The 19,474-nt window shown below is 46.0% G+C and overlaps 1 protein-coding gene across 1 annotated transcript; it reads left to right on the plus strand.

The window, feature by feature from the left end:
- Positions 1 to 3,953: 3,953 nt before the first annotated feature.
- Positions 3,954 to 19,142, plus strand: LOC120876786 (2-acylglycerol O-acyltransferase 2-like). Its single transcript, XM_040258875.1, has 6 exons — positions 3,954 to 4,044; positions 12,995 to 13,173; positions 16,047 to 16,251; positions 16,546 to 16,720; positions 17,353 to 17,552; positions 18,916 to 19,142. The coding sequence occupies exons 1-6, from the start codon at positions 3,954 to 3,956 to the stop codon at positions 19,068 to 19,070; spliced, it is 1,005 nt and encodes a 334-aa protein (XP_040114809.1). The 3' UTR covers positions 19,071 to 19,142.
- Positions 19,143 to 19,474: the final 332 nt, after the last annotated feature.

Here is a 19,474-nt window from a genome sequence, read left to right on the forward strand (position 1 = left end):
ACTGTCCAGTCCAGAGGTCAGAATTGATCCTCCACTAGGGAGGAGCTCTGGGAGGTGCTTGAGCTGGAATGGGTCCTGGGCCAAATAAGAGAGGCAGCGGATGCCTCAGGCTGGACTGAGCATCCACTCAGACTGTGGGGTCTTAGTGACACAGCAGGGCAGAGTCAGCTGTGTGAGCAACTTGCTAGCGAACACCTACTACCTGCTTCTCAGAACACTTTCTCAGAACCTACTATGTGCTGGGCTGTCTGGGAGGATGATTCAGGTGTGGAATCTCAGTGTAACCAACAGTGACCTCCTCATACAAATGAGGTTCATATCAGAGAGGTTAAAAGCCTTGCTAGAATCCTGGTACCAATATGAAAGCCACCTGCCCAAGTGTCCTTCTCTCACCTTGCCTACTGTGGCCTCAAACTCAGCCCAGTTGTACATTGAAAAGATCAATGGCAGCAGCTACACCTATGGACTCCCCATGCCACCTGCACTGTGTGCCCATACAACTTACATCCTCTCCCATCTTCACCTGTAAATGGTTCAGCCATAAATAAGGGGTCAACCAATGCCACTTCTTCCTTGCTCCTTCTGTTTATAAATGCCTGGAAGTGGTTGTAAAGACTTGGGAAAGTTTGAGTCGATCGTGAACTAGGCTTGGGCTTTTCTTAGATTCTATGTCTTCCCCTCACTCCCTGACAGAAAGCTAACCTGAGTGTTTCCTTCTTCAGCAAGTTGAACTGATGCCATGTTGGTCAAGTTACATCCTTAGTGGGAGAATGGATAGAAATAGATGAATAGGTGTGTTGGAAGATTCCTTCTTTCAGCTGCTTCAAAAGAGGTTCTGAACAGAAAACAACAGCATCAAACCCTGGTCTTATCTGTACATGTCAATGATGAAGGGTCAAAAGAGTCTTCCTGCCTCAAAAAATGTTAAAAATGTCAGAAGTTACTGTTGGAATTGCCCTAGATTATGCTTCTCAATTAATTGTGGTTAAACATCAGGTTTTTGTATTTTTTCTTTTTTCTAAGATATCATGGACGTATCTATTTGTAAAATAAAATATAAATTACCCAAGAAAAGAAAACAAAGATACACAGTTCACATCTAACTTTTAAGTTTTAGTTTCAATACACATAGAACTATTGTGCCACATTGCTCTAAGCAGTTTCTGAGCAGTTACTCTTAAACTCTGTACTTACCTTGTCAGGAACCAGTAACAGGCAGCTGGTGGACAAGGCAGGTCCTCAGACCACACAGGAGCCGCACTGCCCCAGGAAGTATGGTGTTGCCTGGTTGTTGGCCTGAAAGGAGATTGTGGGGTGAGGGACACAGAATGCCTGGTGAACTGCTGAGCACTGTACATGGGTCAGTAGGGGCTGTCGTCTTAGTCCCTGATACCTGGTAGGATGAGGGGCTCTGGGAAGGGAAGGGCTTGTCTGAGATCTCACAGCTGGAAAGTGGCCAACGCAGGACTGGTCTCAGCCCTCATCCAAGGCTCTTCCAATCTGCCTTGGCCACTTTAGCCCAATTCAGGACCACTCTGATGGGCCATTTTGGTTCAGCTTCTCTCTCTGCCCAATTCCACTACCCTCTTTCCTCATAAACTTTTCACAGAGAGGAAATACAATGAATAAAGTCATGTCCATTCACGATGAGGAATTGGAAATCAGGACCCAACTTGATATCTCTCTACACAACAGGAAATAAGATGTCTGAGTTTACCAAGAAGGAGAGAGGATCTGCATCCATGGGACGCAGGTATATTCCAGGTGAGATGTAAATTGATGCTGTTATTTTGCGAAAGCCTGACACCACTACTCTGTAGCTGGTGCAATCACATAGCTTTAGACCCAGCTGTCCCTCCAACCGTTGAGAGTGTGGGAGGGAGAAAGGACACAGAGACGGAGACCAGTGAGAACGCTGGTGTCAGAGTGGATCAGAGGTTGGCTGTGGGAGTGAAAAGCAGCTTTCACATGCAAGAGACATTTAATCAATATTTATTGAATCAACAAAAGACTAGAACATGAACATATCATAAAATGATATTCAAACGAATAGCGAACATTATTTTTTGCAGAGACATTTTTAATTACACTACTCTTTGCATTATGTATGGGAACAGTATGTTTAATTTATTAAGTCCAAGAGAAAAGATAATTCACTGACACAATGAAACATCCAAACATCCAAATATCTTCATTTAAAATTTAAAAGTACTTTAACTATAGACAGTATCAGGTAGAGCAGAATTCTAATCCAGATCCTCCCAAATTAAGTTTCTATCTTTCATAAAAGTCTCCTCTTGACAGAATTGTTTTTCCTGTAAGCTTAGTAGGTTCAGGAGTAGATTACCACAGTGCTTGCTCAACCCCAATAAATACCCGTGACCAGCTAAGTGAAGGATGACCATACCACAAAGCCTCCAGCACCATTTTATCCTGTGCAGGGGATCTTTCAATACATGATTTCTGATTCTTATGAGACAGTTATTACTGAGAAGGGGAGCCATTTCTTCATCAGCCACCGACTGAAGCTTATTTGGGAAAATGGTATTCTTCCTGAGAGAATTGCTCCATAGCCTCTTTAATTATAGGCTTTTTTCTTCTCTTCTGAAGAGGCATCTTTTCCAGTCCATATAGTAACTTCAAACTTGGCCTGAAGCTGATGAAGGAACAACTTACCAGACAATCCACAAAACAGAGCGAAGGATGGAGGCTGCCGTGTTGTCCCACCCCATTAGATATCTTTAAATGCAATCTCCATAAAACATTGAGAAAACACTGTTACACACAATGAAGTATACAAGGAATCCCAGATCTGAGCAGTGAAAGTGCAGAGTCCTAACCAGTTGACCACCACTGTAATGTATAATGACTGGAAAACTCTATGGCTATGTGGAGACTGTAGAAAGGGTAGGTGAGGGGAGGTCAAGTTCAGTTCTAGATAGGCTGTGAGGGAGGTGTCAAGGAAACTAGCAGAGAGGATGTCAAGTACCCATCTACAAAGTCAAGTCTGGAGCCTGGGGGAGGTCAGGTAGGAGACGCAGTTTGGAAGTGTTCATCCTGTAGACAGATTCCAAGGCTGTGAGCCTGGATGGAGTCTCTGCAGGAGAGAGGGTGGAAAGAAGAGGGAAGGTCCAGGGACTGAGGGGACAGGAGGACCCTCAAACACTTAGCCTGGTGAAGGATAAGAGCCACTGTGGAGACCCAGGGGCAGCCAGAGGGGCAGGAGGCAAACCAGGAGAGGGTGGTGCCCACAGGCCAAGTAGTTTCAAGGAGGAGGGAGGGATCAACTGTGTCTGAGGCTGCTGAGAGGTCAAGATGAGAGCTGAGAATTGACCACTGGGTTCAGCAGCGTGGAGGCCACTGGTGAACTTGTCAAGGGCAGTCTCATGGAAGAGTGACATCTGAAGTCTGGAGGAGGGAGGACAGAATGGGAAAGGAGGGTGTTTAATGCAGATGGCTCTTTCTTGAGTTGTGCTGTGCAGGTGAGCTGAGGAATAGGGCAGGAGGTGGAGGAGATGGTGGGAGCAAGGGATATTTATATGGCAACTGTGAAGGGAAGATATGTGAAGAGGAACCATTGATCTGGTAGGCGAAAGGAGACAATTACTGTGGACAAGTAGTTGGGTGAAAAGAGGACAGGATCGCCCTATACTTGCTGCTTCATTTGCCAAATAACGGGTAAGATTAGAGCAAAGGTGATCTGGCAGATAATGTATTGCCTGAGGAGTAAACTGTACTTCTCTTCCTCCATACTCAGCTAGGCTCAGGCCAGGTGTCTTTAAAGATTTCTCCTAGGAAACCAGTTCCTGCTGGGGCAGGTGCAATGAGATCTTAGGGCTGGCTGGACATCCAGCCCCAGGCCCCATAAATGCTTGGATAAATGCTGACAACAATGAAAACCAGCAGGTGTCACAGAGCTCAGAGAAGCCTCCAGAGCCAGCAGAATAACCATTATGGTGGAGTTCGCACCCTTGTGTGTGCCATGGGAATGCAGGCTGCAGACATTGGTGGTCCTGCAGTGGGTCGGCTGTTTGGTGTCCATGGGTAAGGCAAGCTGGGTTGGAAACGGGCAACCTAGGGCACCTGTCACATCTGGTACACACTGTGCACTGATGGGGGAATAATCCCCAGCTCAGCCCCTGGAGATCACCGGGAATTAGGAACATCTTGCTCAGCTGGCCTTGAAGGAGCTTTGGGAGCTGTGTCTGACTAGCTGCACCAACCCCCAGCCCAGCCTGGGACCTGGGAGTGTCAGGAACAGCACAGGGAGGTGAGGTAGCTTTGGGCCTGGAGCTAGAGGGAGGGCAGCCTACTGGTGCCAGGAGCAGGAGCTTATACTTTTCCCTTAACTGGGGACAAAGGGGAGGTCCAGGTGGGCTTTAGATATAGAAGTAACATGGTCCAATCTGTGTGTGATAGGCTGCAATTCAAGGATCTTCTGTGTTGAGGTATCTGGGGAAGACAGATCACAGGGAGCAGCTGTTACCAAATCAAATTTGCACCAGCTTCCCTGAGCTCAGGAAAGCTCCCATGCTGACACTGGGTTGTGGTGAAAGAAAGTGCAGTATTTATTGCAGGGACACAGCAAGGAGTCCAGATAGTTTTGGCTCAAAACACTTGACCCCCTCCCCCTCCCTCTCTTGAATTTCAGGGAATGGCTTCTAGAGACTGGGTGAGGTAGAGTTGCCTGGGCACATGATCAGCCCCTAGACAGTTGTCTGATTGCTTGGTGGTAAGGTAACTGGGAGCCAACATCACCAACCTTCTGGTTTCCCCTGGTTTGAGGTCTACGGGCTGGTGAGCAACTTCCTCTATCTGGTGATGGCTCAGTATCTGCAAAGAAGCTCAAAAATAAGGCTCAGAATACTATCTATAGCACTAGTTTTTGTTCAGTCGCTCACTCCTGTCCACCTCTTTGTGACCCCATGGACTGGAGTACGCCAGTCTTCCCTGTTCTTCACTACCTCCCGGAGTTGGCTCAAACTCATGTCCATTGAATCAATGATGCCATCCAATCATCTCATGCTTTGTTGTCCCCTTCTACCTTCAATCATTCCTAGCATCAGAGTCTTTTCCAATGAGTTAGCTCTTTAGTTGCATCAGGTGGCCGAAGTATTGGGGCTTCAACTTCAGCATCAGTCCTTCCAATGGATATTCAGGATTGATTTCCTTTAGGATTGACTAGTTTAATCTTCCTTCTGTACAAGGGACTCTCAGGAGTCTTCTGCAGCACCACAGCACTCAGCCTTCTTTATGGTCCAACTCTCACATCCATACATGACTACTGGAAAAACCATAGCTTTGACTAGATGGACTTATGTTGGCAAAGTGATGTCTCTGCTTTTTAATATGCTGTCTAGATTTGTCATAGTTTTTTTTCCCCAAGAAGCAAGTGTCTTTTAATTTCATGACTGCAGTCACCATCTGCAATGATTTTGGAGTCCAAGAAAATATAGTCTGTCACTATTTCTATTTTTTCCCCATCTACTTGCCATGAAGTGATGGGACTAGACACCATGATCTTAGTTTTTTTTTTTTTTTTTAATAATTATTTATTTGGCTTTGCTGAGTCTTAGTTATGACATGTGGGATCTAGTTCCCTGACCAGGGATGGTACTCTGGCCCCCTGCATTGGGAGCTCAGAGTTTTAGCCACTGGTCCACCAAGAAAGTCCCATGATCTTAGTTTTCTGAATGTTGAGTTTTAAGCCAGCTTTTTCATGCTTCTCTTTCACCTTCATCAAGAGGCTCTTTTGTTCTTCTTTGCTTTCTGCCATGGGCTTCCCTGGTAGCTCAGTTGGTAAAGAATCTGCCTGCAATGTAGGAGACCCCAGTTTGATTCTTTGGTCAGGAAGATCTGCTGGAGAAGGGAACAGCTACCCACTTTAGTATTCTGGCCTGGAGAATTCCATGGACAGAGGAGACTGGCAGGCTACAGTCCATGGACTCACAAACAGTCGGACACAGCTGAGTGATTTTCACTTTTTTTTTTTTTTTTGCCATAGAGTGGTATTAACTGTGTACCTGAAGTTATTGATATTTTTCCCGGCGATCTAGATTCCAGCTTGAATTTCATCCAGACCTGCATTTGGCATGATGTACTCTGCATATAATTTAAATAAGCAGGGGGACAATATACAGCCTTGATATATTCCTTTCCTAATTGAACCAGTTTGTTGTTCCTTGTTTGGTTCTAACTGTTGCATCTTGACCTGCATACAGGTTTTTCAGGAGGCAGGTAAGGTGGTCTAGTATCCCCGTCTCTTTAAGAATTTTCCACAGTTTATTATGATCCACACAGTCAAAGGTTTTAGCATAGTCAATAGGGCCAAATCCAGCCTCCTGATTGTGTTTGTATTTCTGTGGAGTGCCGGGGTCCAGCCCCAGTGGATCCAGGGAATTTGAAGCGGGGATGGAGTCGGCGAGGAAAAACTTATTTATTTAGAAATATAAAGAGATTAGGAAAGAATAGTGTAGTAGGAAAATTAGTGGAGAAAAGAGGCTGAATAACTTGGTTTACGTGGAAAGCTAATAAAGTTTCAAGACAAGAAACTTGCACCACCTACGTAGGCCACTGGTGCCCGTTTGAATAGCAGAGGGTGTCCCGTCTTGGGCTCCCTCTCACGTAGGTCTTAGAAGCCAGGGCAAGTAAGTAGACATGGCGAGCCTCCACACTCCAGATGGGAATTCAGCCAGAAAAGAAAATAAGGAGAAAAGACCACACGGGGGAAACCAGTCTTTCCAGTGACTGGTCCATCCTTTATTGTCTGGGAAAGCTTTTTATACTTTTGGTTGTACATAGAGATCAATGGATAATACAAAGTTATGCAGCATCAGCAGCCCTGACTCTTATCGAGACCAGGCTTTCTCTCTGCATGCCTAGCTGTATACACAAGTCTTAGGTGATTTACATCATCTTCTGGCCAGGAGGCCTATTAGCATTTTATGGCCCTTTTCTGATAAGGGTCCATCAACCAGAAAACTTATTTGCCTTAAAAGTGTTTTTCTTACTAAAGTCTGGTGCCACTCTCAGAAAGCACTAATTAAGGTTACATTCTTATATAGCAAGGACACAACAATTTATAACAAGGAAAGAGGAGTACAGTGATTTATAACAAAGAGAAAGTTTGCTAACTCAAAAGTCTAGTGTTGCTAACATCAAAAATACTATATTCTCTTTTCTATATCCCAATTACATTGATTAATATCCTCCAGGTGCCTAAAAGATAAAGAATATGGAGGCCTGGCAGCAGTCATTGACTCAACAGTGAAACCCATCACCAATATAATTTTTAGCTTTTCAGAAAAGGCTCTGTATCTTTAAGATGTTTTAAGCTGCATGCCTCTTGCGGTTGAGGGGCTGTAAACAATCACAAGTTGTAAAAGTCTCTAACTGTCAGGCAAGTTAGAGAGCTGTCAGAGGGGTTTGAGCTGAGACACTCCTTTCATATGCAGGAGACCAGTTGGAGCTCTAAGTTAACTTTTTCCAGAGAAGGGTGGTCGAGGATAGCCCCCTGTTATGTCAGAAGAGTGGAAAGCACAGTACAATAAAGCAGGCAGACTCTGGTTTTGGGGGTAGATGGTCAGGAAAATCCAGGGGTACCCCTGAGGCCTGATCTCAGCCTTTGCCTTTTGCCAGGCCCCCTTCCTCATGACCTTTGCCGTGGGCAGGATTCCCCATGCTGGCTCCCAGCAGTAGAGCCCGAGAGCCAAGAATGGTTTTATAGTTTAAATGCTTATATTAGAAATTGTTTTATACCTAGGCAATATCCTCCAAATTGCCTCTTGAACCTCACATTCTGAATTACAACTCTGAATTCTGAAAAGATTACTTACCCTGGTCTATGGAGGCTAGCAGTGGGCAGAGAGATGGGGCCCCTTTTCAAAGATACTTAAGAGGTTGTCCACAGGGAGAATGTACAGACTGGCAGGAAAGTAAGGGTTTCCAGTGGGCCAGTAAATGCTGCACATTGAATGAGCAGCTGGCTCATGCTGGACATAGAGCAGGCATTTGGGGGAGGGGCAAAGAAGTGGCCAGAAAGGTCAACAGGGACCTGTCATCAAGGTCTCAAGTCTGAGAAGCAAATATTTTCCATTGGTTACTTGTTTACTCTGTTCTTTTTTCTTTAATGCACACACTCACACAGGAAGGTAAGCTCCTTTCAAACAGGTGGTCTTCTTATCTGTGTCTCCAGCTCCTTGAAGAGTTGAGGTTGATAACTGTTGAATGAATGAATGTTGGGAGCATGATGGAGCACAGTGGTAGAACTGAATGTCAGGTTCTATCCTATTAGCTTGCTGTGTGACCTTAACCAACCTGCCTATCCTCTTGGCAAAGTGTGGATTTACATTTTTCCTTCTGGGTATTATGAAAGGAAAGAAGGGAGCCTCCTTTCTCAAGGACTGGAAATACTTCCAAGTTTGGCATTGCCTGCTGACAGGAGTTAAAATGTGAGTCCAGGGTGAGGTATACTGTAGGGTGAGGAGAGTTCTTTTGGTCAAGTGGAAATGCAAGCATTTTTAAAATACTTTTTTTTTCTGAGTGAAAAATGAATCCATGTTATTGTAACTCATCAAAACAGAATATGTATTCTAAAAGTGAATCTTACCCCGCAAGGAGCCACTATGAACAATTTGGGTTTTATTCTCCAGACTGGACATGGGCGTTCTCATTTCATGGGTACAGAGATTCAGTTTGGGAAGATGAAAAGAGTTCCAGAGATGAAGGATGGTGATTGTTACACAGCAATATGATGAATTAATGCCATCAACAATACATGAAAAATCATTTCAGGTATATGCCCAGGAGTGGGAATGCTGGGTCTTATGGTTGCTCAATCTGGTTTCATAGGGTATCTCCATATAGTTCTCCATAGTGCCTTTGTCAAGAAAACCATAATTTGAAAAGATCCAAGCACCACAATGTTCATTGCAGCCCTATTTACAATAAATAAGACATGGAAACAATCTAAATGTCCATTGACAGAGGAATGGATCAAGAAGATGTAGAACATATAGATAATGGAATATTACTCAGCTATTAAACAGAACAAAATAATGCCATTTGCAGCAACATGGATGGACCTAGAGATTGCTATACTGACTGAAGTAAGTCAGATACAAAAAGACAAGTATTGTATGATGTCACTTATATGCAGAATCAATTAAAAGGGTACAAATATTTTTATTTATTTATATATCATAGAGTCATGGATGTAGAAAACAAACCTATAGTTACCAGGGGAACCAAGTGGAGAAGGAAATATTGGGGGATTTGGATTGACATATACACACTACTATCTATAAAATAGATAGATTAGATCTAATAGACAGAGTGCCTGATGAACTATGGACGGAGGTTCATGACATTGTACAGGAGACAGGGATCAAGACCATCCCCATGGAAAAGAAATGCAAACAAGCAAAATGGGCATCTGAGGAGGCGTTACAAATAGCTGTGAAAAGAGGAGAAGCAAAAAGCAAAGGCGAAAAGTAAAGATATACCCATTTGAATGTAGAGTTCCAAAGAATAGCAAGGAGAGATAAGAAAGCCTTCCTCAGTGATCAGTGCAAAGAAATAGACGAAAACAACAGAATGGGAAAGACTAGAGATCTCTTCAAGAAAATTAGAGATACCAAGGGAACATTTCATGCAAAGATGGGCTCAATAAAGCACAGAAATGGTATGGACCTAACAGAAGCAGAAGAAATTAAGAAGAGGTGGCAAGAATACATGGAAGAACTGCACAAAAAAAATTTCATGACCAAGATAATCATGATGGTGTGATCACTCTTCTAGAGCCAGACATCTTGGAATGTGAAGTCAAGTGGGCCTTAGGAAGCATCACTATGAGCAAAGCTAGTGGAGGTGATGGAATTCCAGTTGAGCCATTTCAAATCCTGAAAGATGATGATGTGAAAGTGCTGCACTCAATATGCCAGCAAATTTGGAAAACTCAGCAGTGGCCACAGGACTGGAAAAGGTCAGATTTCATTCCAATTCCAAAGAAAGGCAATGCCAAAGAATGCTCAAACTACCGCACAATTGCACTCATCTCACACGCTAGTAAAGTAATGCTCAAAATTGTCCAAGCCAGGCTTCAGCAATACATGAACTATAAACTTCCAGATGTTCAAGCTGGTTTTAGAAAAGGCAGAGGAACCAGAGATCAAATTGCCAACATCTGCCGGATCAAGGAAAAAGCAAGAGAGTTCCAGAAAAACATCTATTTCTGCTTTATTGACTATGCCGAAACCTTTGACTGTGTGGATCAGTTAGCTGTGGAAAATTCTGAATGAAATGGGAATTCCAGACCACCTGACCTGCCTCTTGAGAAATCTGTATACAGGTCAGGAAGCAACAGTTAGAACTGGACATGGAACAATAGACTGGTTCCAAATAGGGAAAGGAGTATGTCAAGGCTGTATATTGTCACCCTGCTTATTTAACTTATATGCAGAGTACATCATGAGAAACGCTGGACTGAAAGAAACACAAGCTGGAATCACGATTACCAGGAGAAATATCAATAACCTCAGATATGCAGATGACACCACCCTATGGAAGAAAGCAAAGAAGAACTAAAGAGCCTCTTGATGAAAGTGAAAGAGGAGAGTGAAAAAGTTGGCTTAAAGCTCAACATTCCGAAAACTAAGATCATGGCATCCAGTCCCATCACTTCATGGCAAACAGATGGGGAAACAGTGGAAACAGTGTCAGACTCTATTTTTTGGGGCTCCAAAGTCACTGCAGATGGTGACTGTAGCCATGAAATTAAAAGATGCTTACTCCTTGGAAGGAAAGTTATTTAATATGCTAGACAGCATATTAAAAAGCAGAGACATTACTTTGCCAACAAAGGTCTGTCTAGTCAAGGCTACGGTTTTTCCAGTAGTCACGTATGATTGTGAGAGTTGGACTATAAAAAAATCTGAGCACTGAAGAATTGATGCTTTTGAACTGTGGTGTTGGAGAAGACTCTTGAGAGTCCCTTGGACTGCAAGGAGATCCAACCAGTCCATCCTAAAGGAAATCAGTCCTGAGTGTTCATTGGAAGGACTGATGTTGAAGCTGAAACTCCAATACTTTGGCCACCTGATGCGAAGAGCTGACTCATTTGACAAGACCCTGATGCTGGGAAAGATTGAGGGCAGGAGGAGAAGGGGACAACAGGGGATGAGATGGTTGGATGGCATCACCGACTCAATGGACATGAGTTTGGTGAACTCCAGGAGTTGGTGATGGACAGGGAGGCTTGGTGTGCTGTGGTCCATGGGGTCACAGAGTCGGACATGACTGAGTAAGTGAAGTGAACTGAACTGAACTGATCTATAAAATAGATAACTAATAAGAACCTCTGTAGAGCACACAGAGCATCGTTTATATGGGAAAATAATTTTTTAATAGTGTGGATATATGTATACGTATAACTCATTTACTTTCTCGAATGATGCTGAAGCCGAAACTCCAGTAACTTTGGCCACCTCATGCGAAGAGTTGACTCATTGGAAAAGACTCTGATGCTGGGAGGGATTGAGGGCAGGAGGAGAAGGGGACGACAGAGGATGAGATGGCTGGATGGCATCACTGACTCGATGGATGTGAGTCTGAGTGAACTCCGGGAGTTGGTGATGGACAGGGAGGCCTGGTGTGCTGCGATTCATGGGGTCGTGAAGAGTCGGACACGACTGAGCCACTGAATTGAACACATGAAATGAACACAATATTGTGAATTAACTACACTCTAATAAAATTTTTATAAAAAATACTAAAATACAAAAAATTATTTTGATGATAAGTGTTATGTTTAATCTATGTTTTACCACCATAAAAAATTGAATAAACATTACAAACTGCCCCAGACACAACACTGAACCCCCGAGCACAACAGCAAGAATATCTCTGTGTTGTTCACAGGTGTATCACCAGCATCTGACACATTGTAGGTGCTCTGAATAAAGTGAGCCTCTGTGAGCCCCAACCTACTTAGCTTATGCATTTTACTACTATTCATACTGGATCAAAAGTCTCGCCTCCTGGAAGTCGGCCATGAATGACAGGCCCAGCCTACCCTACTTTCATTTGGAATATAAGTGGAGGTTGACCTTCTTAAAGAGTTTGAGAGCATGGTGTTAATATTTTCTAAGAATGAGGTCCACTGGCGTCAGATTAAAGACAGCCCCACAGACCATCTGACCCTGAGTTAAAGCTGGGGTTAGCCTGTGAAAGGAACTCAGAAAATCCTGAGTCTGGGATAAATTCCTCACTGAGCTGTTCCTAGCCCTGTTGCACTCCTGATGGACAGGCCAGGCATGGGTTGCCCTCTTCTTCTCTCCCTCCTCCAGTAGGATAGTGTATAGCAGTGGAGAAAAGAGCTGAGTAAAAGCTAAAAAGCACCAGGAGATGTATCAACACTGAACAGCTCAGTGTGGCTGGAACATGGGGTGCAGTGAGGCTGGAGCAAGAGAGAGCAAGACAGGCCACCAGTGGGGAGCTTGAAATCAGGCTGAGCTGCTTGAGCTGAGCCTCAGTTATGATAAATCATGGGAGGACTTTAGCTAAAGGGAGGATCTATCTACGGAATACAAGATTATGGAAAGATGTGCTGGAGGTAAGCAGGAAGTGGACTGGGTAGAAATATTGTCTATTGTCTCTGGAGTCTCATAGAATGGATACTAGAAAGAGTTCATCCTGTCATATTTCCACCAGGCATCTGTTGGTGAATATAGACAGAGAGGGAGGTGGAGGGGGAAGACCCAAGTGAGAAAAGTGTCTGGTGCTGTGGGAAAAAGTGAGTTTGGACTTAGTTTTACCTGGTTTCAAATGCAGGCTCAGGGTGACACTAATTGTGTTGCTTGTATTCCCTCTTCCTTGAAGGCTTGAGAAGCTGATTTCTTCCTCCCGGGGTGAGGACTGGACAGAAGAGTGCTGGGCAAATGGGGAGAGCACGTTCCTTCACTCTGCTGACCACTACAGCTTCTGCTTCCCTTCCCAGCCATTCTCTGCTACGTGGTCTTCATAGGCCTCCTGTTCACAAGATTCTGGATCATCAGTATCCTGTATGGAGTCTGGTGGTACCTGGATCGAGCCAAGCCTCGGCAGGGGAGCAGGCACATTGATGTACTAAGGTGCTGGGCTGTATGGAAGCACATGAAGGACTATTTCCCCATCTCGGTAAGTGTAGGGCTGGCTAGGGAGTGGTCAGGACCATAGTCCCCATGTGTCCATGGGGAAGTGTGACCTGTGTTCAGTGAGCAGAATACTGGGCTTGGAGGCAGGAGACAGGCTTCTACCACTATGTGGCCCGAGAAGAGTCAGTTTCTGTCTGGCTATGTTTTCTTATGTGTGGAGATGTGGAGCCAATATGAGGATTGATGTATGAATGAGATTTGAAGGGCTCTGTGGGGCAATTGGTAAGGCACACATATGTATCTTAACACACAGGTGTAAAGCCCTTAGAGTGTAAGTTTTGGGGTGAAGGATTCAATGATAAATACAAGGCATCAAGAGAGCATCTAGCCCACACTTTATCAGATGATGAAACTCACACCCAGAGAAGGAGGAAGATGTGATCAAGGACACACAGCAAGTTTGTTTACTGCTTTTAAAGTGTGTGTTTAGCTCTGAGGATAGAAGCAGAGCAGAGAGAATGCAGGATGGATTCTGCCCGAACTCCAGTGTGCTGTGTGTCCTAGGACAGAGCTTTACCCCATTCTGAAACCTAGTTTCCACACAAAATTGACCCCTTGTATTTCATGTCTGTTAGTCTCTTACTCAGGGTACTTCATGTCCATTTTAGACATGTGACTCTGTACCCCCAAATCAGATGTTAGTAATGGAGAACCCTGAATTTGAGTGAACTGACCTTTTGCCCCATTCCTGAACCCCAGACAGACTAAACCCTTGGATGTAAGCAGCTGTGATCGTTGATTATCTAGTGAGGATAGAAAGTGGAACGCAGTGAGGACCCAGACAGGTGCCAGGCAGGGACAGGTGGCCCTCTCTGGACACAGGAGAGAAGACTGTGTATGATGTCTCCTCTGAGGGTGGACATCATAGATTCCACCACCAGATCTGCAACATGCCAGCTGTGAGATCTGGGGTGAGTTACACATGCTCTCTGAGCCTTGATTTCTCCATTGTAAACTGGAGATGCTGTCACATACATCACTGGGTAGTGTGGAGTCCATAATACATCAGGTCGTCCTGGGACCTTCTAAGGACAGCATGTGGCTCTCCTGTCACACCTGGAGCTGCTGTCATTTGCACATCTGGCAGAAAAATGGTGCTGAGTTGTTCTGTGCCTGTCTTATCTACGTCTGTTCTGTCCCTCCTCTAGCCAGGTATCTCCCCCAGAGGATTTTTCAAATAGGGCGCTGTTGATATTGTCTGAAACTGAAATTGCAGAAATTCCACGTGCACAGTGTTCAGGATTGTAGGCCGCTTGCAGTCCTGTAGCATCACCTGCAGAGGGCGGGCAGTACCACCAAATGGCAGCAGAGGGAGAGATGACATGCACTTTGACCTCCCTGTCCTGGACTGAGGCCTGCAGGGGTCGCTGTGGAGCGCAGATTCTGCACTCTTGTCACCTCCCAGGAGAACTTTCAAGTCATCCACACAGCTTTACAGAGCAGGCCCTGCAGGGATCTTAGGAGGTCAGGAAGTAGAGGGGCCAGGGAGTCTCTGTTGTCTACTGAAAACAAATGCACAAGTGAAAAGTTGTGAGGGATTTTGTTCTGGGACCTTACTGAGGACTGTAGTAAGGAGATAGCCTCTCAGTAATCTCTGCGGAGCTGTTATAAAAGGTAAGAGAGGAGTCAGAACTTACAGATTTTGCTGAAAAAAAAAAAAAACAAAACACAAAAACCTATGTAGCCAAACTTAAAAGATTACTTGCCAGTTACAAAAAGCAGATGTCTCAAGTTAGTAATTTTTGTCCGTTTCTAGTAAGGGAAGATGGGAAAATTTGGGCTCACTGCAATTATTCCTGTGATGTGCAGTCTCATTCTCTGTGACCAGTATCCTGTTTTCTTCCATCCTGAATTATTTTCAAGGTCCATTGTCAGTGGCAGCTACAGTGGCTGCTGGCTTGAAGGCAGGCAAGCAACATTCCTTGTCCTAACAACTCTGCTGGGTCTACTTCACATCACAAGCCTTTGCGCTGTGATTCTATGAGGTAGGGCCTAATGATACAGTTTCTAGTGAAATTAGGAAACTACTTCTGAGCACTGGAGCTTTCTAAATGCACCCTATGGACTTCCTGAAGAGGTGATAGTGGAGAATCAGGCAGTGTTTCCCCAGGACAAGCTGCCTTCACCTCATGCTGAAGATCAGTCCCGGAGCTGGGTTTCTGTATGAAGATTTCATTATCCTGGAGCAGCAGTGTCTACACAGACCAACGCCTGAGCAGGGGTGCAGTGCTGTGGACAGGCTGTGACCTGGTGTCAGGAAGTGCTGCAGACTTGGCAGGACACCTCCTTGACCCCTCCCCACCCACACCTGCAGGCATCACCAGGACTTCATGCCCCTTCTCCTGGCACTCTCTTCCCTGCACCCTGGGGTCTCTTACACTGAGTCACAGGGGTTCAGGGGTCAGCCCCAACCTGGGCAGACCTCCAGCTGCCATAGTCCTTGGAGAGATGCTCACTCCCTCCTGTGATGGCTCCTTCATTTTGGGTGGGCTCTGCCTGGGATTAGGTCTCCCTTCACATAGGACAGAGGCTTGTGTCCCTGTCACCCTGCCAGGAGTCCTACCTCTGCCTTGGGCAGGGGCCTTCCTTCCCAGATGGGTGGCATTGGCCTTATCCATTCATGGGTCCATTCTGTCCCTCATCATTTCATGGTCTCCCAGAGCATCTCCTCTGCTCCAGCCGGGCACCAGAGACAAGGATCCTCAGATAGGCATCTCTAATCTCAGGACACTCACATGGGGGTGTGATAGCACTTGGGCACAGGGGCACATAGAAGAGGTCAGCACAGAAAGTCATCAGGGAGACCAGGGTGGTCACGAGGTGGAGCCCTGATTCACCAGGCTGCTGTCCCTGAAGCTGGTCAAGACTGCTGAGCTGGACCCCTCCTGGAACTACCTCGCTGGCTACCACCCTCATGGGATTGCAGCTGTTGGAGCTTTTACCAACCTATGCACGGATGGCACTGGTTTTTCCTCACTGTTCCCTGGGATCCGCTCACATCTGATGATGCTGAACTTGTGGTTCTGGGCCCCTGTCTTCAGGGATTATATCATGATGGGTGGTGAGTCCAGGTAGATGAGGTCTGCTGGCATGGGGGAGGGATTCTAAGGAGGGCTGCCAACTGTTCTGTACTTCTTGCAAGTGAATGTGTAGTGGAGAAGGAAGCTAGACTCAAGGAAGCACTTCCCACAGCACTGCTCAGCAATCTGCTTGACTAGGGGTTGGGAAGACCTGAAACACTCGGTCTCAGTCCTCAGAGAACTCCCAGCTGGGAACTAGAGTGGAGCCCAGCCCACATCCTCACCCACCATCCTGGCCCCCTTAAAACCATGCTTCATCTTTTTCTTCCCTTAAGGGATGGTTGCTAGAGACAAGGAGAGTGTTTCTCACATTCTGAGCAAGGAAGGAGGTGGCAACCTGCTGGCCATCATTGTTGGGGGCGTCCAGGAGGCACTGGATACCAGGCCTGGAGGCTACCAGCTGGTGCTGCGGAACCGCAATGGCTTCATCAGGCTTGCCCTGATGCATGGGTATTGGGAAGAGGGCTCTGGGTTCGACTGGAGATTGGCAAGTATTGTGTTTTGGTGGGAAGACAGCACAGATGAATATACATCCTATTTTGGCAGGAAGGGACCATTGTCAATCCATTGACAATGAAGATTCTGTGTTGGTGATCCATGTACTGTCTCATGCACAAATACCCAGAGAATATTCTAGAAGGAATATCTTGTGAAGGGATTAAGTCTCAAAGGTCATATTGCTGAAAGTTTGCATTACATCTGAGGCCTAGGGGATCTGGGACAATGGAGCTTGGGACATAGCCTAGAACTCTTCTCCTATCTTTCAACATCCATGAAGAACACAAAACTAGCTGGGCTGGAAGAAACTTTTCCAGAAAGTTTGGAATTGTTTTATATCTGCAGCATTCTGGATTCACTATCGTGTTACAACTGTCAGACAGTGGCCCTGAGACAGGCCAGGTCCCGCTTACAGTCACAAAGCAAGGCTGTGGCAGATCTGGGACACACCCGAGGCCTCCTACTTTTGTCCCAGGGCTCTGTCCTCTCCTCCAGTTCCTGCTCACTGGGGCCCTTCAGGAAGCCAGGTGACCAGCTTATGCCTTCTTGCCCCTCCACACGCCCTCTCTCCTGTCTCCCTCTAGGGCAGCTCTGATGCCAATCTTCTCCTTTGGGGAGAATGACATCTATGACCAGGTTGAGAATTCTCCTGGCACCTCGTTGCGCTGGTTCCAGGATGGACTTCAGAAGGTCATGAGAGGCTCCATGCCGCTCTTCTGTGGCTGTGGGATCTTCCAATACAGCTTTGGTCTTATGCCCTACTGCCGACCCGTCACCACTGTGGGTGAGCCTAGACCCAGGCTGAGAGGGGGGGAAGGGCTACAGAGCAAAAGGTGGGCTTGTGCTGCAAGGGAATATGGACATAGACCAGTACCCACTTCACTTTGTGGAGCACACTTTCTAGAGTATTAGACACACAGGCAAGTAACCTTGATGAAGGCATTCTAGAATGAGAAGAGTAACAGGGGCATGAAGACCAGTAGCCACTACTGATTACTGAGCCCCTGCAGTGTGCCAGGCACTGCACTGGCTCCTTACATGCAGCAGTTCAGTCTTCTGAAGTGGGACATTCATTTCCATTTTATTGATTGCAACTTGAGACATAGAGAAGATAAATCACTTCCAAAAGATCACCCTGGCCTTTGTAATAAAGTTGAGGTTAGATCAGGGTGTTTGACTTTTTATTATACCAGAGAAGGAGAGTTTAATTCTGACCACAGGGTCTTATAAGGCTTATTGGAGAAGGTGAATACTAGGGAAGGGCATTCCAAGTCTGTTAGAATTATGCGTAAAGTAGCAATTAGCTATGAAGGAGAGTCTGAGGAATTTCTCTGTAAATAATGGGCATGGACTTAACACCATCTTTTCAGCTATTTGGTCATCTCATTTGCTTTCTTCTTGAACTCCAACTAGGTTCCAATGGCAAAGGTGTGTTCATCTGCACTTACCCGGCCATATCTTAAGTATAGGCAATACCCTCTACCAAACTTTCTTTGCGTTGTGTGGTAATATTCTCACGTTTATAGTGAGATAACCTTATAGTTTATAACGTTTGTAGTGTTGCTGCCTCCAGACCATTCCCAAGAGAATCAGACATGACAGCTGCTTTCTGAGCCAAGTAGATCCAGAGGGAGGAGGTTGATAGGACCTCCCATGTCCTCCCTGGAACAGGGGCACTGCAGGCCAGAATGGAGGGAGAGGTGGAAGAAGGATGATTGGGCTGTGGGCCACCTCCTCCCAGCCATACAGGCACTTCCGGCGTGGCATCTGAGACTCCCAGACCCACCTGTTTCTGAGGCTGAGCACATCCCCAGAGCTACATACAACCTGGGACTGATTGTTCCTGGCTATGTGACCTTGAACAAGTTACTTAACCTCCCTGAGCCTCATTGCCTGAAAGGAATAATAGCAGGTTCTATCACCATAGGGTTGGTAGGATGATATAGGAGATATGACATACAAATGCCAGCTGGTAGTATTGTTAACATATCAGAATCTTGGAATTGTCTTAACATTTTTGAATCTATGAGCCAAAATAGAATTGAACAGGAGGGAGAAAGAGTGCTTACCTGCTCAGATGACCCCGAGGGTCCCTGCGCCTTCAGTGGTTCCGGCTCTGGGCCACCACTCACGTCTGTGTCTTGCAGTGGGGAACCCTATCGAGGTGCAGAAGACATCTCATCCCTCCCAGGAGGAGGTGGACAGGCTGCACCAGTGCTACATGAAGGAGCTGGAAAACCTCTTCGAAGCCCACAAGCTCAAGTACAATGTCCCCAGAGACCAACACTTGGAGTTCTACTGAGGGCCTCCCCAGAAAAGGGGCTGTCCCCAAGGGCAGTGCTGGCATTAGGGAGGATGGAGGGAGGTGCTGTGATCCCAGAAGCCTTCCTGGAGGTGTCTGTTGAACACATCTCCAGAGCCTTCCCTGACTTGCATCTCCACCCCATGCCCTGGGTCATAGCTAGCTTCTGGCAGCGACCAGACTCTGGCATCAGTGATTTGCTCTCCTGCTATGACTCTTCTGCAAGGAACCCTCTCCTCGTTCTGCCCACCTGAGAAGTGGGAGAGCTGCTTGAAGAGAACGATGTCTGTGTCTCTGTCCTCTGTGGTCCTGTCACTCAATGGGCGGGACAAGAGCAGCTCTAGTTATCAGGTTTCTCTTCCTCTGCCTTGAGTGACAGCACAGAAGCAGCCCCCAGCTGCAGC

Source organism: Oryx dammah, unplaced genomic scaffold (genome assembly GCF_014754425.2).
Source record: "Oryx dammah isolate SB20612 unplaced genomic scaffold, SCBI_Odam_1.1 HiC_scaffold_17, whole genome shotgun sequence".
Classification (NCBI taxonomy): Eukaryota; Metazoa; Chordata; class Mammalia; order Artiodactyla; family Bovidae; genus Oryx; species Oryx dammah.